General features: G+C 38.5%; 1 protein-coding gene across 1 annotated transcript in view; it reads right to left on the bottom strand.

The window, feature by feature from the left end:
* Positions 1 to 27,051, bottom strand: part of LOC307120651 (von Willebrand factor D and EGF domain-containing protein) — a 114,599-nt gene that overhangs the window by 18,522 nt on the left and 69,026 nt on the right. Inside the window, exons 17-22 of the mRNA XM_079807769.1 lie at positions 24,637 to 24,887; positions 19,513 to 19,732; positions 14,822 to 14,959; positions 9,432 to 9,629; positions 5,741 to 5,908; positions 1,354 to 2,184 (exon numbers count right to left, since the gene is read on the bottom strand). Coding sequence (XP_079663895.1) covers positions 1,354 to 2,184; positions 5,741 to 5,908; positions 9,432 to 9,629; positions 14,822 to 14,959; positions 19,513 to 19,732; positions 24,637 to 24,887 — 1,806 coding nt within the window. The remainder of the gene's footprint in view (positions 1 to 1,353; positions 2,185 to 5,740; positions 5,909 to 9,431; positions 9,630 to 14,821; positions 14,960 to 19,512; positions 19,733 to 24,636; positions 24,888 to 27,051) is intronic.

Below are 27,051 nucleotides of genomic sequence, written 5' to 3'. Positions count from 1 at the left end.
AAGTATAGATAGACAGACAGAAGTATAGATAGACAGACAGACAGACAGAAAGAAGTATAGATAGACAGACAGACTGACTGACAGACAGACAGACAGACAGACAGACAGACAGAAGTATAGCTAGATAGAAGTACAGATAGACAGATAGAAGTATATAGACAGACAGATAGAAGTATAGATAGACAGACAGACAGACAGACAGACAGAAGTATAGATAGACAGAGACAGACAGAAGTATAGATAGACAGAAAGATAGACAAACAGAAGCATAGATAGACAGACAGAAGTATAGATAGACAGACAGACGGAAGGATGGACAGATGGATAGATATCAGTTCAGTCTTAAAGAGAAAGATAGACAAACAGACAGAAGTATAGATAGACAGAGACAGACAGAAGTATAGATAGACAGAAACAGACAGACAGATAGATAGACAGAAGTATATACATACAGAAGCATAGATAGACAGACAGACAGAAGTATAGATAGACAGACAGACGGAAGGATGGACAGATGGATAGATATCAGTTCAGTCTTAAAGAGAAAGATAGACAAACAGACAGAAGTATAGATAGACAGAGACAGACAGAAGTATAGATAGACAGAGACAGACAGAAGTATAGATAGACAGAAGTATATACATACAGAAGCATAGATAGACAGACAGACAGAAGTATAGATAGACAGACAGACGGAAGGATGGACAGATGGATAGATATCAGTTCAGTCTTAAAGAGATTTCATGTGAATAACACAGAATGACATAGTGGACATAGACTCCCTGTGTTATACCACCGGTCACAATTGTGACCGTCTTCATTTATCTGCAGCCTGACAACAGAATAAACCATGTATTCAAATAATTTCAATATGTATGTATAAATAACCCTTTCATGATTAATGTGCAAAAAAATGTATGAGCTATTCAAAAATTAACTTAGAAAATTTGCCTGTCATTTCTGAGCTTTCACGTCATCATTATGTTAAGATGGCAGTACCAAGAAATAAGTGTGTGTGGTCACATGACCAAACTACCCAACCATGTTAGACCTACCCAGAACTCATGTAGACATCTTAAATTTGTATTATACATGAATATTTGTTATATATTAGAAGTTGCTTTTTAATACCACTCTAAAATATGTGAGGAGAGTCCTACGCCACCGGACTGATCTTCCCGGTGCTTTAGACCGCGATGGAAACGCAGACAGCAACAGGTCTAGGGGGTTCCTGGGACAAACTGTTCTGGGTAATTTTGGTGGAAACGGGGCTTATGTGATGGATAAGTCTCTAACGTTAACTCTAACTTTGACTGCATAATGAAGAAAAGTCATCTATACATCTAAAATTACCTCTGCAAATTCTGCCATCTCCTGTGTACCCCAAAGGACACCGCCCGCATCTAGGTTGCCCGTCCCCTGCAAGCTCACAGTGGACACCTGGGAAGCAAGGGACATCTGCACAGGTGAAGCTTCTCTCCTCCAACAGAACCACATTTGTGCTCTTGCTTTGGTGTTTACGGTTCTGAAGAGTCGGTTGGTTGTCCAGAGACTTGGTGTTGCTTTGTTCACCAAGGTAGGTGAAGCTCTCCTGAGGCAGTGGTTGAGTCTCATATGGGTCTTGGATTCCGGCTCCAAGGCCTCCGTCTGCGGAGAACTCTGACTCAGAGAAGGAGAAGGATAGGGAGGTTAGGGCTGCTGTTAGGGGTTGCTGGTTGTCTGGAGGTGTCCAAGGTCGAGATCGAGTAATTGTGACCAGACTAGGTTGCTTTGGAGACTGCCTCAGTGCCTCGACATGCCTCAAAGTGTGAGGTAAAGTGACTTTTCCTGGCGTGACGCCCGCAAATCCTTGTGCCGAGACTTTAAATGAAGCATCTCGCTCCTCTGGACTTGGAAGAACATTCAGTTGATTGTGAGAGTGGGGGAGGAGTCGACCCCTGCTGATGGTTGAGGCAGGTGTGTGTCCCGCCATAAGCGCCAATTCCCCCTTCCCTGTGACAGGTGGAAAGGTTGGCGGGAGGGGAATGTGATAGGTGGCCTGATGGTGTGGGGTCCTCACTGGTGAGGATAGGCGTCTCTGAGATTGCCTGAAGGGAAGGACGGGGAGGTGCAGATGGGGAACGCTGTGCGAGACATGGGGTAGTTTGTTCTTGGCTTGGGTCAGTTGCGGTGAGTAGCGGGGTGCTAGATGAGAAGATAAGCTTATTACGCAAGATTGCAAGCAACTTGTCAAGCATATGAACAGTAAATACTTTTAAAAGTTTACTTGGCACGGTAAGGCTCATTACCAAGCACAAAAAAAACAAAACACCAAAATGAAAGGAAGAGATTGACAGTGTATTCTGCAGTTATGATTCACCAAAATCCTCTGGAGATCTTGAACAGACCTTTGAAGATTTTACACAATGAGACCACCAGAAGTGCAGTAATGATGCAATAGTGCTTAGTACTAGCTTAAAACCTTTGGTGATGCTGGTATATTTACTCATTCACAACATATAGTCGCTGTGGCCGCTCAAGATTTATTCTGTCCCCTATCCACAAGCAAGGAACAAAGACGCAATGCTAACAATAGAGAGACGCTGCCGTTTCTGAGTGTGTAGGAATCTAGGCCGCATGTGGCGACAATGAGGGAATTAGCAAAATGAAGCTGTTTCATTTCTAGTTCCCACTGTGGCTGCTCATGGATTCACTCCTGATAACGGCACTATTAGGAATGATTCCAGCAGTGGCCCATTCACAAGGAAAAATGCATTAAAAGTCATTACCCAGCTCCGAAGGCTTTTACAGTCGTGCTGCGATACTGCAACCTAGGAAAATGTATTCGAGGGATTTTTCAAGCAAAAGAACAGATTAAGAAATCTAACAACATTTCCATAGAGTGAAATGTAACATACTGTACTCTGGGGATAAGAAGGGATAAGATGCAGTCTGCTAGTTCTGCTTTTCAAAATATAAAAAGAGAATCAAAGACCAAAGAACTAAAACATTAACTAACTCTTCTTTACTGTCTTTCCTCATCCCCTCTCTAAATGAGTTTACACATTCTTTTCCTAATTCCATAATTTCTCTTTCTGTTCCCTATTCCCGTCAGCCAAAAACACATTGTGGGTCAGCAACCACCGTGCCGCAGCCTGTGCATGACTGAGCATTAGACGTTTCCAGGTCTTAGTTATCAACCGTATCAAAGCACCTGTCGCATTCTGAGGATTACGACAGCCTTGTTTCCTGTTCGTTGTGTTTTTCTCTAATTACTGGAGCTCTACGCTTTCGGGAGATGAAACAAGGAGGATTAAGAATGGATTGAAGAGGAAAACAGTGACAGATGATTTTTTAAACAAAGCTAAAATGTAACGTGTAAAATGATGCAACAACTTTGAAAAAGTTATATAGTTTAGTTTTGTGTTGATTAAAGGAGCTATATACAGCTGTGGTCAGAATTAGTGGCACCGCTGGTAAATACGATCAAAGATGGCTGTAAAAATAAATCTGCATTCTTTATCCTTTTGAACTTTCATTCAAAAATGTGCTCAAATGTAACCTTTCATTGAAGTAAAAGAATTGAAAGTGGGGGGAGAATCACATTATTAAATCCTATCAATATGGGCCAACATTTCTAAAGAATGCTTTCAGCACCTTGTTGAATCAATGCCACTTAGAATTAAGGCAGTTCTGGCGAAAGGGGGTCAAACACAGTATTAGTATGGTGTTCCTAATAATCCTTTAGGTGAGTGTATATTCCCATTAATATTAAAACATTTTTTAGCAAGTTGACTAGGAAAAATAAATTTTCCAGCTATGACTTCTTGTTTCACAGGAGTATACATATGAGGAAACACAAAATGCCAAATTCCCTTAATCATTCATCAAAATGAGTAAAACCAAAGCAAAAGATTGTTGAGCTTCACAAAAGAGAAAGTGGCTGTAAGAAAATAGCTAAAGCATTGAAAATCCCAATTTCCACCATCAGGTTAAAGGAACACGATGACTTTTTGGGATCAACAGGATTTTGAGGATTTTTTTTATTCGCCGTATCCCCCAGAGTTAGATAAGTCCATACATACCTTTCTCATCTCCGTGCGTGTCTTAACTCTGTCTGACGCACACACCGCTAGCCTAGCTTAGCACAAAGACTGGAGGTAAACGGCTCCAGCCAGCCTACTGCTCAATAAGTGACAAAATAACAGCAACATTTTCCTATTTACATGTTGTGATGTGTATAGTTACATCGTGTACTAAGACCGACGGAAAATGAAAAGTTGTGATTTTCTAGACTGATATGACTAGGAACTATACTCTCATTCCTGCGTAATAATCAAGAGCTTTGTGCCGTACCATGAGTGCAGCGGCGCAATGATATTACACATCGCCTGAAAACAGGCTAACTTCCATCAACATAACCAACGTGACAACCTGCTTACACAGAGAGCGTGCTGGGGACTATTTTCAGGTGCTGCGTAATATCATTGCACCGCTGCACACATGGTACCCATGGCAGCAAAGTTCCTTGATTATTACGCAGGAATGATAGTATAGCTCCTATCTCAAAATCACAACTTTTCACTTTCCATACACAATGTAACTATACACATCACAACATGTAAATGGGACAGGTCAGACAGAGTAATGGCACGCATGGAGACGAGAATGGTATGTATGGACTTGTGTAACTCTGGGGGATACGGTGAATAAGATAAAGTCCCAAAAAGTCGGCATGTTCCTTTAATAATTAAGAAGTTCCAATCAACTAAAGATGTTACGAATCTGCCTGGAAGCGGATGTGTGTCTATTGTCTTAATGCATGGTGAGGAGGAAAGTTTGAGTGGTCAGAAAGGGGTCAGAAAGCCAAAAAAAATAAATAAAAAAAAATAAAAACAACCCATACATCACTACATGTTGTTTGGGAGGGTTTTAAGAAAAATCTTCCTGGCTCATCCAAAAACAAATTCTGTATATTCAGTTGTCAGACACGACTGGAAATTCAAACGGGACGGGTTCAGTAGTCAAATAAAACTATAAAAAGAGCTTTTTGGCAGCAAGTTGGGATTAAAGTCCACCTGTTGGGATTAAAAAGTACCCAATGTCCCCGGTTAAATATACAGCTGGATCTTTAATGTTGGCCTATTTTTTTTGGTGGAGGTCCTGGACATCTTGTTCAGATACATGATATCATGGATTTTATCAAATACCAACAGATAAAAAAATCTAAACCTGATGGCCTCTGCTATAAATCTTATAATGGGCAGTGGTTGGATCTTCCATCCAAACAATGATCCAAAACAAACATCAAAATCAACACAAAAATGTGTGACTGAACACAAAATGAAGCTTCTGCCATGACCATCCCAGTCCCCTGACCTGACCCTATAGAAAATGAGTGGGCGGAACTGAAGAGAAGACGCACAAACATGGATCTGGGAATCTGAAGGATCTGGAGAGATTCTGTTTGGAGGAATGGTCTCTGATCAGGTGTTCTCCAAACTCATCAGACATTATAGGAGAAGACTCAGAGCTGTTATATTGGAAAAAGGAGGTTGCAAAAAGTATTTAATAAAAGGGTACCAATAATCATGGCGAAAAGCATTTATTTCATAATGTGATTTACCCCCTACTTTCAATTCTTTTACTTCAATGAAAGGTTAGATTTATGCGGAAAAAAAAGCATTTATTCCAGTTGAGTCATTTAGGCTTCCCATTGATTAGAAGAATGGCTGCAATGTTTGAAAAAAAAAGTACTTACTGCTATGCTTTGATTGTTTCGAGCATGCACGTCCATTGCCCAGGTAACCTGGTGGACATCGTCCGCAGACATAGCCAGTGTAGGGTGGCCGGAGGTCAATGCACTGAACACCTGGAAAACACGGCCTACTTGCACACTTGAATGTGACATTTAGTCCGTTGGGAAAACCTGGAGAGTGGAGAAACATGGCATGGTTGGTTTTTAGGCTTGCTACAAATTTTGAATGCATGGACATTAAGTTCTGTCAACATTTACTCCTACTCATTAGCATCTTGATTGATGGAGATTGATGTGAATCTAGGGTCAGAACCCCTCTGGGTTCTGGATCCTCTAGTGCTTTCACGTTAATTCAACTCCTACCAACAATTCTCACGTGTCTCCACATTCTACAATGGTTACCCAACCGCAACAGACTGGTGAAGGATTAGCTATGCAGGGAAATTGAGGTCTCGCTCGTACACTAGGGAAGATGTGCTGATGTCAGTAGGTGTGAAGCAATAACCTGACGTTTTTACCTCATTTCCTGAGACTAAAAGTTACCTCATAGTTTTATACACCACTAAACAAACTGGCATCCTTATTACTCCACCACATAGAGGTTACAAGACCCATCTGTGCACTTTTGGAGTGCATGGGAAATGATTTTTGCAGCAGTATATGGGGGTCACATCACCATATTTTATTGAATAAGTACGCCCTCATCTTGCTCACAATCGCCCAGACGCGTGCAACTGTTCTGTCGAGCGTCACGTGCCATGTCAAATAAAACAAGAAGCCTGCCCTCTGCCAGCGGAGCAGAGAAAGATGAAAGAGTTAGCAGCTGTCTTCCATTAAAAATAGATTTATCGGCCCTGTGATTACACATATCAAGGGTTATTGCCCAGGCTTTTTGTCCCATTTCCGCAAGGTCAGCGCAAATCGCTTAGACAACGACGGGATTTATTGGCCGAGGGGGTGACAGCTTGCATCCCCTCTGCTTGGCATCTCATTTTCCTCCATAAGTGTGATGGCAGGCAATTTGCAAGCCGGCAAGACTGTATTAGCAAGAGATGAGGTGCTCCCAAGGATGATAGCGGCTTTCCAGAGTATGCTATTTGTCCCCGTTCCTCAAACTCTTGCCTTAACTACCTTTCGGGAAAGATGACTCATGGGATAGCAAATCTTTGTGGACTTTGCAAATCCCCCCTGTCCTCCATCTCAATCCTTTTGTTTCCTTCGCTGCATTAATTACGACATAGACGAGAAAGGTAAGTGCAAACGAGGGTTCGACGAAATACAAGGAGAATTGCTTCGAGTGCTGCCTGGGGACAAATGGCCATTGGGGACACTGTCTAATTTAATTTTCAATTAGTAGTTACAAAATGACGACCAGGGTACCTGAGAACGACAAGAATTAATTTAACCTTTGGGCTTGTAGCACACAGTAACTCAAATGTAAGAGTCTCTTTTGGGATCCTATTAATGAATGTTTCTACATTGGTAATAACCTTTAAAATACAGACAGCAATTCCAAACAATTACAGGGGTCCCCCGTCTACATTGACCCTCTTAGTTTGTAAAATTACAATGGTCTTTGCATAGAGTGAGAGAAACATTGTGCTAAATCGGTCAATTATAGACAATCCACATCTTTCCGTAAGAAAGGACAATCCCAAATGAGATCTCTTTGATATCTCTTTTGTTTCTCTTAGACTGCAATTGGGATTCAGAAGGGATCAAATTAAGACACCTTCTACATATTCTGCTTCACATATTTTTCTCTTTGAGAATTTCACAGATACCACAGTAATCAAAAATCTCAATATTTCTCGCAAAATTCTTCAAAGACCAAATTGTCTCAAAATTATGCTATATTATGTTAATTTTATAGCCCTAGAGGCTTACCATATGCAAAAAAATCGGACAAAATTTGTTAAGGCAAATGTTGAAAGATGAAGTTGTGGTAATACAATAAAAATAAAAAGCTGCAAAGATGTCTTTGCAAAGCTGGTTAGAGTACACATATTCCCTTTGGGAACCCCGTCCAGTCTCTGTGGTTGATGTCTCATCTTTCTATCTTTCCATTTTACTCCCAGAGGACATAACCTGAGGGAGTGAAAAGGAGAACAGAGGGAAGATGAGGAGCCATAAAGCCAATTTACATTCCCCATTCTGATGTCCTCCAGGGGCCTGTTGTGCCAGTCCCAGCAAATATCGTTAGGCCCCTGAGCTATTTGCAACAAAGTGCCATAAACATAGGTCTTATGACTTGTGAGCTCTATTTCTTGTGTCTTTGTCTTTGACAGGTCTGTATGAGGAAAATACCAAAATTCCAATCGTAAATCTCACTCCCAATCGTGTTCACGCTATATATGTCTTATAATGATGCAACACGTCAGGTTTAACCTCAAAAATGTAACTGGTCATTTTATATTTGAGGTTGGAGTTCATATTGAGATCTTTGACTTATAATTTCAGACTTTGGTACTTTTACATTCAGACATTGTTGAGATATCATCCAAAGCTCAGAAGACCTTTTTTTCCCTCAGGAGATCCATTAAAAATTTCAGTAGGGATACAATGGAGACTTGTTTACGTCTGCTTCTTTTATCAGTAAATCTCACTTGTGTCTCCTCTAGAGTTTAAGGAACCAACGAGAATTTGCTGAGAAATATTTAAATCTTTGACTCTCGAGTGCGGACTTGTGTCTTGGCAAATGTTATGGAAATTTGGGACATTGTTGAGATCTCTTTTCAAATACTCAAGAAAATATTGGTATTGATTACTAAGGTATTTTTCTCTGGAGATCTCTTAAATATCGTTGTTTCTTTCAGACAGCAATGAGGGGATCAAACAGAGATGTTAGTTCCCAAAAGACTCCAGTAATCTCAAATATGTCTCCTAAAGAGTTTTAGATTGCAAGAAGAATTTGCTGAGAAATGTTGGAGATCATACTGACCGCAGACTCTCTTTGAGACATTATATCTTTTCCAAAACTCTCAGGAGTTCTCTTTAACATCTCTAAAGAACAATGACATTGGATGGAGAGCAAATGGAGAAATTTGTTTTTATCTCTTGTGTTTTGGATTTTCTCCCGAGAAAAGACATAAGTCATAATTTTTAGAGTGTCTCCTCTAAAATCGAGAGATTTAGAACTTCTTCTTCTAGGAAAATCTCATTTGCATCTCATTGCAGAAGAAACACATTATACAGTATATTGAAGAGATCTCATTTGTGATTTCACTTTCTTGCAGGATTATACAACTGAATTGACTACGTGCCTCTTGACTATTACTCTGCGAAATAGTGAGTGAGAGACGTCCTTTACCTAACCTTGCTCCGTCGAGTCTCATAGAGAGCATGAATGCCTGGCATGGTTAATTAGAATCGCTAATTTCAGGCATTATACCAAGACGAGAGGGTAAGAGGTGCGAGCACAAAGGCATGCCAGCAGGCCTTGTCTTGCTTTGTGCTTAGCAGCTGGAGGAAAGTCATTTCCTGGGAACATCACACACACACAAAAAACAGCCCAGGAAATGACTCTAGGGGGATTGAAGGGACATCACGCTGCGTCAGGGAAAGACAAAGAATCGTTTTATGCAATGTCATGGCACCAGCAGTGGGCGATTTGGCTCCAAACTAAACCCTTACGGTTTGGTTTCCTGGCCATCTGTGGACATGTAGAGAAAGAACAATGGAAACAACTACTTGCCAGTTCTTTGACTCGTGCTGGTGGCAGCTTTGCTGACCGGGGTCTTGCTTGGAGCTTCGTTGGACTCCGTCGAGAGGTGAGTGGAGGTCGTTTTAGGAAGGGGGGTGGCCACTTTGCTGATGGGCCGCACCGCGGGAGCCGTGGATGAGGAGACAGCGTGAGAGGTGATGGGACGAGATGTGACCAGTCTTGCTGGTGCTGATGAGAGAGACAGAGAGAGAGAGAATGATGATTCAAAATTAACTCGACAGCTTTTGTTACTGATGCCACAAGCGTAGAATAAAGGACAGAAAGTGGGGTAAAATGTGTCGTCCCTTTAATCTCGCAAACTGTGGACAATTTTGCTCAAATCACCATATATTTAGAGTATAAAATGTTTTACTAGTCGAAAAGTGAGGTATGGAAGGTGGTTTCCGCCACTTGATAAAATTAAAAAAGGTAATTGTAACTTTTTATATCACAGTTCTGAGAAAAGAAGTCAGGATTATGATATAAACTCGAAATTCTGACTTTTTATCTTGCAATTCTGACCTTTTCTCAAAATTGTGAGTTTATAGCGCATAATTCTGACTTCTTTTCTCAGAACTGTGATATAAACTCGCAATTGCGAGTTAAATCCAATTCTGAGGGGTGAAAAATCTGAGTTTATATCACACAATTCTGACTTTATTTCTCGACTTTTTTTCCTCAGAATTGTTATAAAGTCAGAATTGTGTGATATAAACTCTGACCTGAGAAAAGGTCAGAATTGCAAGAAAAAAACTCAGAATTTCGAGTTTATATCATAATCCTGACTTCTTTTCTCAAAAGACGTTCTGAGGGGGAAAAAAATCTGTTTAAATCACACAGTTCTGACTTTATAACTTGCAATTGTGAAAAAAAAAGTCGGACTTTTTAAAAAATTGCAATTATCTTTTACATTCCGTGGCGGAAACAAGCTTCCATAGTTGTGCATATTGTCCATAGTTCCATTCACACAGAGAAAAAATTTGTCAAAATTGTACCTTTAGGGGTACAAGAGCTTGTCGCTGGGGCAGTACCCTTAAAAGGACATATTTGTACCTTTTTTACCACAAAAAGGTTCATAGCAGTACCTTAAGCCCCGTTTCCACCGAAATTATCCGGAACAATTTGTACCAGGAACTTTTTTTTACAGGAACTTTTTTCCCCCCAGACCTGCTACTGTCTGTGTTTCCACTGCGGTCTAAAGTACCGTGAAGATTAGGCAAATTAGTCCAGAGACGTGGGACTGCACGCGACTGCTCCTCCCAGTCAGCGACGGACAGTAATCATTTTTGTGCGATACTGTCTGCAACAATAACAAGTATGGAGGAGATGCAAGCAGCGCTGCTTTTGCTAGATATGTATTGGTTTACTAAAGATGTAATTAACAAAACCGCGGAAAAGAGACAAGCACTGACACTAAAGCGACACTTATTTTAAATCTAGCTTTACGAGCTTTCAGAATAAGACAAAGTATGTCATTATCAGCTATTACGGACATTGACCGTGAGATGGCGCCATCGGACAGAAAGAGCAAGACTGATATTTACTGAACACAGAACCAACCTCGCAAGACTTTTAAAAATGGCGGTTGAAATAAAATGCTGCATGAGTTCAACCAATCAGCATGTTCAGCGCACAAGTCCCACCCCCGAAAGTTCCTGAACTTTGAAAAAGTACTACCTCGGGAGCAGGGCCGTTTGGAGGGGGAAATATTTACCTGGAACTTCATTTAGACTTCGGTTCCTGCGAGTACCACCCCAAAGTTCCTAGTTTCTGGGGAAAGTTCCTGCGGTGGAAACGTGGCTTTAAGGAACGTATTCGTACTCTAAGGTACTAATATGCACCTTTTAGGAATAAAAAAGGTACAAAGATGTCGTTTTAAGGGTACCGCCCCAGCGACAAGCTGTTGTACCCCTAAAGGTACAAATTACATCTCTGTGTGTTGTACATATTGTTGTTAAAAAAAGGTTTTCCTAATATTTTATCAAAATCGAATAACATTCTGCACCTTTGAAAAGACTAATCTAATGTGAACTGCAGACCCTGATAAGGGTCCGGAATGACATAATCAAGTATTTACTTTAAATTTGAAATGTCTATGGAGGAGCTCTGACCTCATATGTGGTACCATTTGGAAGCTTTCTGGAGACTTTGGCATTTGTTTTACACAAAGTAACTTGTTTACACTGAAGTACTCTGGGATCATTTCCGCCTGGATTTGGCCTATCCAAATTGAAAAGCTTCCCATACCCACACACAGTGGTCTCTAAATACACAATGTTGGTGTAATTTTACAGGAAACCCTTTGCAGTTATATAAACCACTGCTAAAAGTGATAAACATTTAAATATATGTTGTCTGAGCTGTAATAAAAACCCCCCAAAAAGAGGCGCTTTTTGATTGTTTGGTTATAAATCCATTTTTGAAAGTGTGTAACTCGGGCCCTGTGTGCTCTAGCACCCTGCAGACAGTTTAGGCTGTTCCCAGCATATAATATTCCTCCATTCAGATCCATTTGAATAAATCTGGCATACAACATGATACAGACAAAATTCTTTTTGCAGTATTTTCTGCAATCTAGTGGAAACAGCCCAAACTGCCTGCACGGTGCTAGACCACACAGGGCCTGAGTTACACACTCAAAAATGACTTTATAACCAAAAAAATCAAAAAGCGCCTCTTTTGGTTATTACAGCTCAGACAACATATACTTACATGTTTATCACTTTTAGCAATGTTTTATGTAACTTCAAAGGGTTTCCTTTAAAATGACACCAAAATTGTGTATTTAGTCACTGTATGTGGGTATGGGAAGCTTTTCAATTTGGAAATCCCCGAAAATGGTCTTGTGTTTTGAGTTTCACTTCGCTTTCCAATGGAGAATGAAAAATTGTGACTGAAAATCTCTTTTCTTTCCCCATTTTCCAAGACTGATACCTTGTGTTAGTTGAACATCTTGTGCCGTATCCAACAACCGCCTAGCAATTTATACCGCTCTGAAATGTTTCTCACGGAAGAGTTTCAGTGCTGAGGCTGTCATCTCTTCGGCTTGTCAGAGGAGCCGCACACCTGAGACGTTAGAAGTTAACTTCATCTCTCTCTCTCTCTCCACATGGAAACTACCGAGGAGATGTTTTACCAATTATCTCTGGACAAGAGCAGAGTCTGGCATAGTGTCCGTGTGTGTGCAGGGAGGATAACTATCTTTTGCCATCTGGATCGTATTGCTCTCCCACCCGCAGTTCAGCTGGTCATAATCAAAGCGGGCCGGCAGATCCAGCTCTCGCTGCTCTGTTGTATTTCTGCATGCTGCAATCACGCAGATTGTGTTTGTAATAGCGGCCCGGGCCTGGTTGAAGAAGTCATCAAATCGTTGTCCCTCTGATGGGGAAACCGTGAACACGGGGCTCCTGTGAACGAGGATTTATCGCTTGGAGATTACAGTCAAAAGACATTTGCAGAGCATTTTGTCAAAGCACATGGAAGAGGATGGAAAACAGCTGTCAGAAGCCCCTTGAGCAACAGTGCGAGACAAACTCAACGTATCTTTTCGTAAAACAGACACAACCAATCAAACTGAGATTTAAGCTCAGAAAGGCTCAATAACAATAGATGGTAGTAAATATCTAGTTTATGGTCTCAACACATTGGATTTTAAATAAAGTTTTTATTTAATTACTTTAAAAATGTCAAGTGGTACAACCAGTGTGTCTTTCCCGCTTTTAGATGACAAATTCATGCCAGGCTAGCCTGACGTCGTCATACTCAGATTCTAGTCAGAAAATGAGTCTGATGCTGCTCCATTGGGCTGTGATTATGGGGTGTTTCAACCGAACCAGGAAAGAAAACGCCTCTGCACTCAATTGGATAGACCGACAACCAATCAGTGCAACGGAGTAAGTGACGCGTTGAGCGACGCGTTGTCAACAGAACTCAACTGCACGCACGCACGCTTTGCCGGTGTTGTACAAAAGAATTTAAGGATACACAGAGTACAACAAGTTCTCCGTTTAGTAAACAAATTCAACCCAAGCACTCTTTGGTGACGTGCATGATGATGTTACTGTTGATCACCTGTCCATCATCGTATAAAGCCCGCCCTGACAATCTGATTGGTCCGAACAGCTCTGGTTCGAGCATAGTTGCTCCACAACGGATCAAGTCCAGACCGAACTTCCTGACCTCAAATGTTGTGGGCAGGACTAAGTTCGGCTAGCATCCAGACTAATGCCGGGTAGTCATTGTGAATAAACTTTAGTTTTTAAAGGGATAGTTCACCCATAAATGAAAAATGTGTCATCATTTACTCACCCCCCATGTTTCTTTCTTCTGAACACAAAAGACGATATTTTGAAGAATGTTGGTAACCAGACAGTTGGCTTCCGTAGTGTTTTTTCCCCTATGGAAGTCAATGGGTGCCGTCAACTCTTTGATTACCAACATTCCTCAAAATATCTTCTTTTGTGTTCAACAGAAGAAAGAAACTCATCCGGCTTTGGAATAACATGACAAAAAAGTAAGTAATGACAAAAAATAGTTTTGGGGGTGTTCCCTTTAAGCGATTTGCCTGTTTAAAGGAACACGCCGACTTTTTGGGACTTTAGCTTATTTGCCGTATCCCCCAGAGTTAGATAAGTCCATTCACACCATTCCCATCTCTGTGCGTGCCTTAACTCTGTCTGACGCACACACCGCTAGCCTAGCTTAGCACAAAGACTGGAGGTAAACAGCTCCAGCCAGCCTACTGCTCAATAAGTGACAAAATAACGCCAACATTTTCCTATTTACATGTTGTGATGTGTGTAGTTACATCGTGTGCTAAGGACTGACGGAAAATGAAAAGTCAATTGTATTGTGAATGTCGTAGCCATTTTAGTAATTACACATTTTTTGTAATATAATCTTTAAATATATTTTATTTTAAAAACATATTTAAAAAATATAATTCAAAAAAATAAATAAGTAAATAAAATGTACTTATTTACTTATAAAAAAATGTAATAAAAAATATTATAATAATAAAAATATTGAAAAAATATACACATTTTTGTCAAGTCAAAATATGTAGCTGTTTTATTGCAAAACACTATTTTGACTTCTGTTTGGCAATTCTGTGAGCATATTATAAAGGGAAGCGCTCAAGCTGAGACTTTGATGCTTTGAAAAGAAAAGCCCTGTGTTCCCTAAAGTAAACCCTGGGTAGAACTGCAGGATTGTGCTGCTTTGGCCTCTGTGGGTGACCGTTAAACAAGAAAAGAAAACTCTTTTCCTCCTTTTTGTATGTGCAACAAAGCTGGGGTCATATTTTGTTTGACACTGTTTAACTTGGTTCTTACTCTTTTTTTTAGAGGCAGACTTCAGAGGCAGAAATTTAGGGTTCTTACCTTTGCAGGAGATCCCATCTCCCTCCAGGCCCCGGGGGCAGGAGCCACACCTGAAAGAGCCGAAGCCGTTCACACATCTGACTCCAGGAAAACATGGCCCTGTCACGCACTCGTTCACATCATCCTGACATGTGACACCTATGGACAGAAAACAAGGATTGTTATTAGGGGCCAAGCTCCGAAGGTGTGTAGGCACCTTTTGTATCCGTTGGCGTTCTTATTATTCTTCTGTTTCTTCTTCTTCTTCTTCCGCTATTGAGTCTATTGCAGCCCATAGAACCGCTTGCGGGAAAGTTATGATATTTGGCACACAGATGGAGGACAGTCTGACCTGTCACCAGAGCAAATTTGGAGTCTAACTCAATCCCTCTAGTGCCACCAACTGTCCAAATTTGCACTCATGTTTATGCTAATAACTTTTGAACTGTAAGGGCTAGAAACAAAATTCTCCGATTCCTTGATGATTGCACTCTGTGAAGTAATTTTCTGTCATGCAAATCTTTTTCCGAATTTTCAGAAAACCCTACTTTTTCTAACTCCTAGGCCGATTTTCACGAAAATTGGACCATATCATCTTCAGACCATGCTGAAAAAAAGTTATGGAATTTAAGTTGGTTCGCCAAATGTTTCTCGAATAACACTCATACGAATTTGATGAAATGCCCGCCAAAATGAAAGTGAGGCTATATCTCTGCAACACAACCCACAGTTTCGACGCAGTGCCACCTAGTGGTTAGGAGATATGAAAAGTTTAGCTTTTTGCTTATAATTTCTGAACGGAACTGGTCTCTTTAGATTTGATGCAGAGTCATACGATACCCAATTTTATCATATCGGATAATAGGGGTGTAACGGTACACATATTCGTACCGAACCGTTTCGGTACAGGGCTTTCGGTTCGGTGCGCGTGTGTACCGAACGGTTACGATTGCAATCTTTAGCAGTTAACAGTCGGCTTGTTTTAAGTGCGGAACACACTTCAGTCCTAGTTCCCACACGAACATATTAAGTATTCAGTATATTTTATCATGAGATTCAACCGATAAATGCCGTTTTGACGCTCTTTAATGTGACGACTGATCACTGTAGACACGTCAGCTCAAGCGGCCGCGGCGTGCGCGTGTGAACGCGATCATCTGTGAACGCGATCATCTCTTCCTAAAGAATAAACATGAATTAATTTCTTAATGTTGCATCACATTTACCTCAGGCAGTCATTCAGTGTCCACGGCTGTTAGTTCACTGGAGAAATCAACTATTTTGCTAAATATATGTACTATATTAGCCTATATATTCATTATATTCTACTTAACCTGTTAGTGATGTCTTGATTATTTCATGTATGTTTAAATAAACCTGTCATGAAAATGACACTCACTGTGTATAAATGATTAGGCTATATTTCAACAACGAATTGGAGAAAAAACACAATTTTAGAAATTAGATTTAGAAATGAATGCAAAAACAGCCTTATGTGAAGCTTATGAGTGTTGATTATTATACCTAAAAATAAATAGCAACTGAATTTAGGCTAATAGTTTTGGCTCTGTTGTTAACCTTAAATATTAATGTGCAAGCCAGGGCTCCCTATATAGTTTACACAGCAATATCTTCAATAAACTTTTAGTTATAATTTAATTAATTTAACTGCTGTACCGAACTCGTACCGAACCGTGACTTCAAAACCGAGGTACGTACCGAACCGTCAGTTTTGTGTACCGTTACACCCCTATCGGATTATCGTAAAATGCTATGCTATGCTAAAAGTTCTACTGCCAGACCCGGAGATCGGTAGCCTAGAAATCTAGTCGCACCCTAGCGGCAGCAAATCTAATTTGCAGCCAGGGTAGTCTAGCAACTCTCCATAGACTTGCGAGCTGGAAAAACCAAACTCTGGTCAGGCCAATCACATCGTGTATAGAGTCGGTGGGCGGGCTTAACATAATGACGGCAGAGTTGTGGAGGTTCCGCATGCTAATTGAAAACAAAGAAGCTGGCGAACAGCGGTCTTTTGAATCGAGTTTGGCCGCGACTCTGGAAGACTTGAGTTCAGCTTTTCTTTGAGAAAAGAACAAAGAATGGCACTGAAGTCATTCTTAAGAAAGGAAGATGTGTTCAGAGTTTTGCCGACCGGATACGGCGAAAGTTTAATCTAGCTCTGCTTCACCTTCCTCATTGCTCAGGTTGGTTGTAGCACTACAACCGTTCATCCCGCCCCACGGATTGAGCCCTGCCAATGGTGTGTTCCCAGAGCTTCCCTGGCTTGTCAGGCTAGGAGATCGGCTGAATGGATTCGAAAACGGTAAAACTCAACTGTTTAACTCTAGGGGAGTTGGAAAATGAGCCTATTTTCAAAACAAGTGGAGTGTTCATTTAAAATGCAAGTTATTTAATAATATCTTGTTCTTTAAATTATGATATAGCGCCTGCAAAGCCATTGCCAAGCAACCATAAGAGTTGTGACGGCAAGTCACAACTCAATCATTTTCCTCATAAAGTGTGACTAGCATATCTTGATTCATATGCACGTAGATATGTTTATTATTGTCACTGTGAAAAACAATAGCATTTACAGTCAATGTTACACTTCAGACCTTTGAAAGAATGGCCTTTTATCCGATAACTGTTATTCAAAGTTAAGCTTTATGTGGCCAAACGCACTTCTCAGATATAGAAGTTGACGTTAACCAAATATGAAGCACATTTGAAATTCAAATGACCAGAAAAACACTAACATTGTGTTTCTAGAGAATGATAATAATTTCCGCCACTTCTTTCCTCTGCTAAAACATCCATACCAAACACTGCTTTCAGCAAAGATAAAACATTTCCGGGCCGATTCATCCCTGTGTTTTGGCCTGTTTACTACTCCCAGTAGCAGAATAGCATACAGATACTCTGTGTGGGTTCAGTAGCTGCTGGGCATTCGTCCATATTTTCATTTGTATTTGTGTTGTTTGTGGCTTCTCTTAGAAGTGTGTTTGAAGGGGATGTTTAATAATGTCCAAACCATCTGCAAAGGCCCGAAGCGTTACGAGCTGCAGCAAAACACAAACTTTCATCCAATCAGAGGTGTTGGTTCATCTCGCGCATCCATTGCCATTAGCGGAAATGGACAAGCTCTTCTGGCCTGGTTCGACATGCGCTGTCCTTAGATATTAAAAAAACACCAAGGTAAAAGCTTGAGTCCTGACAGGAAAGCTTTTCATTTCAACTTCAAGCAACAACAGTCATTGCATTCAGCCGAGAAATACTAATTCGCACATCGCCCGTGAAGAGATTTCAACCGCCAATCTCAGAATAGACACTGTGTGGAAACATCAATGCCGTTTGTCTGAAATTTCCAGGCAAGAGTGCTTTGGAGCCTTTTGTTTTCACCCACATATATTCGGCTGCTTTCAAGCTCGGAGAAACTAAATGAGCTCGCCGGTCATAACTAGGGTTGGGTTTTTTTGGCAAGATACGACAATGTAATTGGATCTCAAATGAAACGGAGCCAAGAGTTTGTGCTTATTTAGATGACCTGCTTCATAATCAATAAGAACAAAATGCACACACTAATAAATACAAAACATTGATCCAAGGATGAGGTATAAATGCAATATTGTGAGAATAAAAAAGAGAGTCCAGTTCTCACTATTAACTAGTTGCTTATTATAGCATGAATATTCTTCTTCATGACCATATTTTTTTTACACAATCGCTAAACTTAGCAACTACCTTACTAACTATTAAAGGGTTAGTTCACCCAAAAATGAAAATTCTGTCATTAATTACTCACCCTCATGTTGTTCGACACCCGTAACCCGTCATATTCGGAACACAAATGAAGATATTTTTGTTGAAAGCTGATGCTGAGAAAGGCTTCAGATAGGCCTCCATTGGCATTCAGTACATTTACACTCACAAGGCCGATAAAAGGCACTTAAAACGTCGTTACAAAGTCCATCTCACCACAGTGACTCTACAATAATCTTACGATGCGACGACAATAGTTTTTGTGCGCAAAAAAAAATCAAAATAACACCTTTATCCAACTTGTTCTTGTCTTCCGTGTGTGCCTCCACGACGCATGCGCGAGAATATGACGTAGCGCTGGGGTTCGGGAATCCATGAAATGCACACTCTAACCCAATTTTGAGAACTACGCCGAGACCTAAAGCACGATCAATGTAGAATTCAACAGCTTAGACACGCGCGTCTTCCTCTGATTGTAAACTAATCGCTTCTGGGTCATCTGTCCGAACGGCGGATCTACGTCATATTCTCGCGCATGCGTCGTGGAGGCACACACGGAAGACAAGAACAAGTTGGATAAAGGTGTTATTTTGATTTTTTTTTGCGCACAAAAACTATTGTCGTCGCATCGTAAGATTATTGTAGAGTCACTGTGGTGAGATGGACTTTGTAACGACGTTTTAAGTGCCTTTTATGGATCTTGGAAGTGTGAATGTACTGAATGCCAATGGAGGCCTACCTGAAGCCTTTCTCAGCCATCAGCTTTCAACAAAAATATCTTCATTTGTGTTCCGAAGATGAACGGAGGTCTGACGGGTGTCCAACGACATGAGGGTGAGTAATTAATGACAGAATTTTCATTTTTGGGTGAACTAACCCTTTAATAAGCAGTTATTAGCGTACATTTTTACGGAAAGGGAATCTGACATACTTGAACATAATTTGTGATATACCTGTGAGTCCAGTAGGACACTGGCATTCAAACCCGTCGAGCAGATCTACACACACTCCTGCTCCACATGGACCGGAGCCGCATTCGTTCAGCTCTTCCTGGCACAGGTCGCCATGGAAACCCGCCGGACACACACACAGGTACTCGCCGCTGCCCGCTGGATACCTGATGTTAGTCACACACGTCCCTCCGTTCATGCAGCCACATGGCCGTACGATCACCTGTAATCAAGTCAAATTTGTGTTTCAAAAACTATATAATTATAATATTATATATATATATATATATATATATATATATATATATATATATATACACACACACACATATACATACACACACTGTATGTAACACTAACTTTTTAAAATTAATTTATTAATTATCCATGTTAACATTATTAATTATCAATATTTAGATATTATTTAAGTAATTACAAATAATTACAATATACAATGATATATTGATTTCAAACGTTTATTAAACATAAGTCGAGGAATTTAACAAAAATATATACAGTATATTTATTCTACAATATTTACATTATGTATTTAATATATACGCGTTTGGGTTCATCAGCTGGAATAAATAAATCAATAATAAATATATAAATACCATGTTTATATATAAGTATATAGTATAATACTGTTTTTTAATTTCATTTATTTGTACACAGACACATTTTTGAAAATTGCATTAAAAATGCATATACTATTATATTATATATACTAGAGCCCTACAATATAGTATCTTAATTTTATAATTTAGAAAAGTACAATGGGTCAATGATAAATAAGAATAATAATATATATTTTTTAAGATAAAAAATAATACTTTTAAGAAAAATAGTTTTAAAATGCATTTTTATGTCCAAAAAATATATGGTGTTGATTCATATTGGTTTTATAGCTTTTAAGACAGCATTAATTCATTATTAAACAAGATTTCTCATTTTACCATCCAGAAAATGTCAGGTGGTGCGACCATATATTAATTTAAAATAATATACATATACAATATACATATGACTCATTGTAAAATGCATATCACATGGTAAATTCCCTTTCCCTTTTCTATGTATTGCACTTTTAGTCCAATTCATATAAACTGACACTTTTCTATGTGTTCAGAACACAATTTTCCATAGTGAGTTTTTATGTATTTTTTTTTTTTTGTATACATTATATAATGGTTTACATTTATATTTCTTACTTCATTTTGCAATTGCAGTGGGAATTGATACTTTTAAATGTAAATTTGCTGGTCGCACCACCTGACATTTTAGGTCTTTAAAACACCACAACTCAAAAAGTCAATTGAATTAAAAAAATGTTTTAAGAGTATCTTATAAAGGAAATATTGTCGATCAATTTGATATGTGACAAAATAATGAATTCGGACGCAAAAAATACATGTCATTGACCCATATAATATAGCTTATTGTAAAAAATATAAAGGTGTATATATATTTATATATATATATTAGTGCTGTCGAATCGATTAATCGTGATTAATCGTATCCAAAATAAAAGTTTGTGTTTACATAATGTGTGTGTGTACTGTGTATAATTATGTATATATAAATACACAATCATTCATCTATATATTTAAGAAATATTTGCATGTATATACTGTATATATAATTTATATTATATATAAATAAAAATATTTTATATATAAATATAATTTATTTTTCTTAAATATATACAGTGGCAAGTATGTGAACCACTTGCAGAATAAACTTTTAATCGGGGTCATTTTAATAAATTCAGCATTTTTTTTGTCTTGTGGGCTATATGTAAAAAATTATGTAAAATATCTCATTCAGGACAGTACTACACTCTAAAAAATGCTTTTGGGTTGTTTTAACCCAGTGAATAGATTGTTTTAACCCAGCAATTGGGTTGTTTTAACCCAGTGAATAGGTCGTTTTAACCCAGTGAATGTTTTTTTTTAACCCAGTGAATGGGCTGTTTTAACCCATCAATTGGGTTGTTTTAACCTAGTAAATGGGTTGTTTTAACCCAGCAATTGGGTTGTTTTAACCCAGTGAATACGACGTTTTAACCCAGCGGTTGGGTTAAATGTTTGCTTAAAACAACCCAATCGCTGGGTTAAAACAACCTAATTGCTGGGTTTCTCCATTTTCAACCCAACTTGGTTTGTTTTTAACCCAGCATTTTTTAGAGTGTAAAAAAAAAAACATTCATTTTGTATGATCTCTTTCATTTAGTTATTCACATTTTCTGCAAGTGGTACTTTTTCTTGCAACTGTACATGCATATTTGTGTATTTATATATACATAATACACAGTACACACACACACACACACACACATTAGGTAAACATGAACTTGACGCGATTAATCGGTTTGACAGCCATATATATATATATTAGTGCTGTCAAACGATTAAAATATTTAATCGCGATTAATCGCATTAATGCCATAGTTAACTCACAATTAATCACAATTAATCGCACATTTTTATTTATTCTAAATGTCCCTTGATTTCTTTTTGTCCCATTATTTTTTCTTATTTTAATGCTCTTATCAACATAGAAAAGTGGATCGGCTTGCTTTGTTCAAATGTTTGTTTTATTGAAAACAACATTGGCATACTTTAGTGTTCGATTTCACACCAACATTCTCACTTGAAGCAGTCATTCACACTTGGAGCAAATAATCGCTCACACAATGTAACACTGTCCATCAATAAAAGGGTGAAAAAAAATACTTTGTTGCACAAACAGCCCCTTCAACAGCCCTTTCTAAGGGATCAAAACAGGGTGATACAAAATAAAATTACAAAGTGCACATGCAAGGTAAACTAGGACTCCGCCTATAGTGCAGTTAAACCAGGGGTCGCCAACTAGCGGACTCCGGTCCAAATCCGGACCGCGAAGCCTTTTGACGTAGGCTAATGAAACAGTTAACGTTGCAATGCTCACTGTTACATTCAGACCCAGACGCGCGGTCAAGCATGCAGGTGCGTTCACACCGGACGCGAATGACGCGACATGCACGCCGCTTAATTCGCGCCGCAGAATGTCTATTTGCGTCTTTGCATTGACTTAAATCACTCGCGCAAAACGCTTCATTCGCGTCCGGTGTGAATGCACCATCAGAGCAGAAAGCAGCGCTCAAGACAAGCACTTTTAGTTGAAGACCACTGAGTTAAACCATGGCATAATACGTTTCTCATTTCGGCGTCTCACGCTTGCCATCCACGTCTACTCTTTTAATGGCCCAAACAAGTGTGGGCAGCCGCAGCGTGCCTGATGTTTTGTTTCCGGTCTAGCTACATCCGGAGTGGTGTTGTAGTTTTTCTAACGTTACTAGTTGCTGCAACAGCATGTGAAAAAACTACAAAGTTTGTTAGACCAAAAAGAACGTTAATCTCGCGATAAAAAAATTGACGCCGTTAAAATAGGTTTGCGTTAACGTCGTTAATAACGCGTTTAACTGACAGCACTAATATATATATATATATATATATATATATATATATATATATATATATATATATATATATATATATATATATATATATATATATATATATATATATATATAAAATAGTCAAATGTTTTTATTGATTACACTTTTTTCCAACCCCTATTTTCTGATATTTGAAGTACCTATACTGACTCCAAACTTCATGCAAAAGTGTGTTGTTTTTCAGAAGTGTTGCTAATTGCATTCAGTCTCTCTCTCCTGTCCTCAATCGCCTGTATTTCTCAAACTCAGACAGTCTTTAATAAGCGCTAGCAGGCAGGAAGCAGATGCTTGTTAGCCGTCTAGAGCCCTCAAAGGATATGGAAAGGACGCTTGTCTTTCGTTGCACCGGCTTGCTGTGAGACAGGACTCGGGAGAATCCGGGAGTTCTGCTGTCCTTATGCCGTGATATTTTAAAAAAATGGTTGACATACATGGAACTCTAAAAATCTACTCAAATTAAGGTAGTGCGATGATGCTGAATGATTACCATATTCATATAGTATAGGGTATATACTATGTATTACTGAATGACATATGTCAAAATGCACCATTTTTAGTTTTCTAATGTCACGCAAGCAAATCACTGGTTGTTTAAAGGAAAACAGGACCACAATGCAATCCTGTTTCAATTATTAATTCGATCTTTCTATGAATAAATGAGGCCTTTGAATGAGGCCATGAGATATGTGAATATACACGCTTTGCATTTACATTTATTCATTTAGCAGACACTTTTATCCTAAGTGACGAACAAATTGATTCACTAAAATGAATCCGATTTCCCAATGCTACATATTAGGGAGGAAACAGTTTAGGAGAGCATATTTCATTATTGCCTCAACTCGCACAATAAAATGACAAAAACATAGTGATGTAACATTTTGTAATACTACAACTCTGCTCATTAGAAAAAGTAGCTTGATACTGAAAATGCAACACTGTATGCTATGAAAATCTAGTCTAGTATTGTCACTGCTTTTTATTTATGTACTTTCAAAATTACTTATAACTTTTTGTTTTAATAACTTCTGTTTTAATAAATGAATAAAACTCTTTTATTTTATAATATATTTTTATTGTATTTTATTTTTATACACATTTTATTTTATTTTATAATTTTATTTTTTATCATTTTATTTTATATTATTATTGTATTTTATTTTTAATACACGTTTTATTTTATTTTTAATTATTTTATTTTATATTTAATTTTTTATTTATTTATTTATTTATTTTATTTTTTATATTTTATTTCATTGTTTATATTTTATTTTATTTTATGTATATTTTTATTTTTTTTATTTAATTTAATTATTTTTTATTTTATTGTTTATTTTATTTTTTATATTTTATTTTATTGTTTTTATTTTATTTTATTGTTTACATTTTATTTTATATTTTATTTTATCCAGTTCTCTATTTTATTGAACGACATGAGGGAGATTAAATCATTATACAATTTTAATTTTTATGAGAACTGCTTCTTCATGACAGAAGAGGCTTGAATCATTATTACAAAACTAATATTATCATTTAAAAAAACTAAAGTGTACGTCAAGTTTCATAGAAATTCATATCAGTCCTAAACATAAGAATCCGTCAGGTATCAATCTCTCAATGTCTCTCACCTCTGTGGTAAATCTGCTCCGGGCATCACACTCATCAGACACAGTAAATTGAAAACTGTGTGTTTCCTCCTCGTGCACTTTCCAGATGAGGAGCCCGGCCGGGGAAATTGAGGCCCCGGGGGGCCCCGTCTCCAGCTGGAAGAGTAGGGCCGAGCCCTCTGGGTCCGTGGCTGTGAATTGGTACACAAAGTTCTCCCCTACAAAGGTCTGCAGGCCGTCCCGTGGCGCGTGGAAGGTCGGCGAACGATTAGCTGCGGAAATGAGAGGGGAATTTCAATACTGTGAAGGAATCGCAGACTCCCAGAGCTGATCTTCAGTTGCCAAATTATATTTTTTAAGGGCAGTTCACACCAAGAACGATAACTATAAAAATGGTTGCTAACTGTATACTGCCGTCCAAAGGCAAAGCGCAGTAACTACAAATTTGGTCAAAATTGAGTTAAGACTTGAAATGGGCTTTGTGACATCTGTTCTGTCTTGTGACAAAGTTTGCTGGTTCAGTTTTGTCCAGTTTTAGAGAAACGAGCGTGTCAAAATTGCAGTAACTACAAAATCCAAGCCAATACCAAGGCAAACCGCAGTAAGTGATGTTACTGCGTTCTAGCTTTGTTTCCCCGCAGATACTGCGGTTTCAGCCTTGTCACGATGGGGATTGTATGCGGTTTGCCCCGATCGTAACTCACAGAAACAACAAGCCAACCAATGCACAATCCCGCAGCCAAATGATGGTTGAACTCGCGTTAAAACGCAAATATTCAAAGACTGGTAAGAAAGATAGCAAAATATAAACTCATAGTAAGGCAACTGACAGCTTTATAATCAGTTAACATTGACTAGCCAGCCGCTAGCAAATTTTGATTTACCTGTGCTGCTCTATTAAAGGCAATATCCTCTGACAACGTAATGATAATCCGATTTAATCACGTTGGTGTTTGTTGATTCGGACATCTCTCCGTTTCAGGCAGCTAATCCAATTGTATTGACAGGGGTTACTCCTTAAAAAGTTAGCTGGGTCTGGTAAAGTTATCTTGTTAGACAAAGTTACTCTAAAAGTTAGCGACGCCAGCCGGGCGACAGCAAGCACACTAGGTGAGAAAGTACACTTGCATAATGTACTGAAAGTACTCTATTTTCACGCACTAATTTCGTAGGCTACTTAATAAACAAAACAAAAAAAGTGCCAATCAGTTTTTTGGATTTCACAGATAGGCTAGCTAAGAATACATAATAATTATATTTTAATGATTAATTATAGCTTTAAGGGTGTAGATAGCATAAACAGGAAATGTACATGTTTGAGAAAAGCTTAGAAGTTAGGCTAAAGGGAGAAGAAGCATATGTAAGTTAACTTACTCTCTAACCTCTAATTCTAGGAAATTATGTACGGCCATATTAAAGGGATAGTTCAACCGAAAATGAAAATTCTGTATTATATAAAGTTTATTATTACTATAAACATGTATTAAGAAGCATGAAAAAAAGTTGGATGAACACATTTAGTTTGTAGATACTGCACTTTGCCTTTGCAATAGTGTTTTAGTTGTTTAAGGTCATTCAAAGGCAGAGTGCAGTATCTGCATTTTGGGGGTCAAAGATCACATCGGTGGTCATGGTTTTTATCTATAAAAAATGTCTTCCTAAGAAGGCAATACATGAATCCATTACCACTAATCTACCCACAACATGTTTGAGTGGCTGGTGTAAAAACTTTAAAGCCATTTTTCTCAGTTTCAGTGTTTGCATAGTTACTGCACTTAGCCTTTGTAGGGCAGTATAGTCCACGGCAAATGCATGATAAAGTTCTGTTTATTATAAGCATGCGCTGCGTTTTTGTCATCTGTCGCTTTAAAAGCTTAAGCGCTTTAAAGCAGGATGGATTCTGATTGGCTGTTAATTTTTTTGTCTTTCATCAGATGAAAACAAAATGTTCTGAAAGTGATTCCAACGATAACTTTCCTTTGTTATCGTTATAGTTATGGACTTCCTATTCTTATAATTTTAACGATTATTAAAACTTTATTGTTATTTTCTTTGTTGTGAACCTAAAATAACATGCCACTATTTTTGAAAATAGGCTAATTTTCCAACTCCTGTTGAGTTAAACGGTTGAGTTTTACCGTTTTTGAATCCATTCAGCCGATCTCTGGGTCTGACGGTAGCACTTTTAGCATAGCTTAGCATAGATCATTGAATCTGATTAGACCGTTAGCATCTCACTCAAAAATGACTAAAGAGTTTCGATATTTTTCCTATTTAAAACTTGACTCTTCTGTAGTTACATCGTGTACTAAGACCGACGGAAAATGCAAGCAGGTTGTCACGTTGGTGATGTTGACGTAAGTTAGTCTATTTTCAGGCGCTGCGTAATATCATTGCGTACGGCAGCACAGTTCCTTGATTACTACGCAGGAATGA

Source organism: Gobio gobio (genome assembly GCF_949357685.1).
Source record: "Gobio gobio genome assembly, chromosome: 24".
NCBI lineage: Eukaryota > Metazoa > Chordata > Actinopteri > Cypriniformes > Gobionidae > Gobio > Gobio gobio.
Note: the sequence above shows the minus strand (reverse complement) of the source record. Positions and strands in the feature narration are given on the sequence as shown.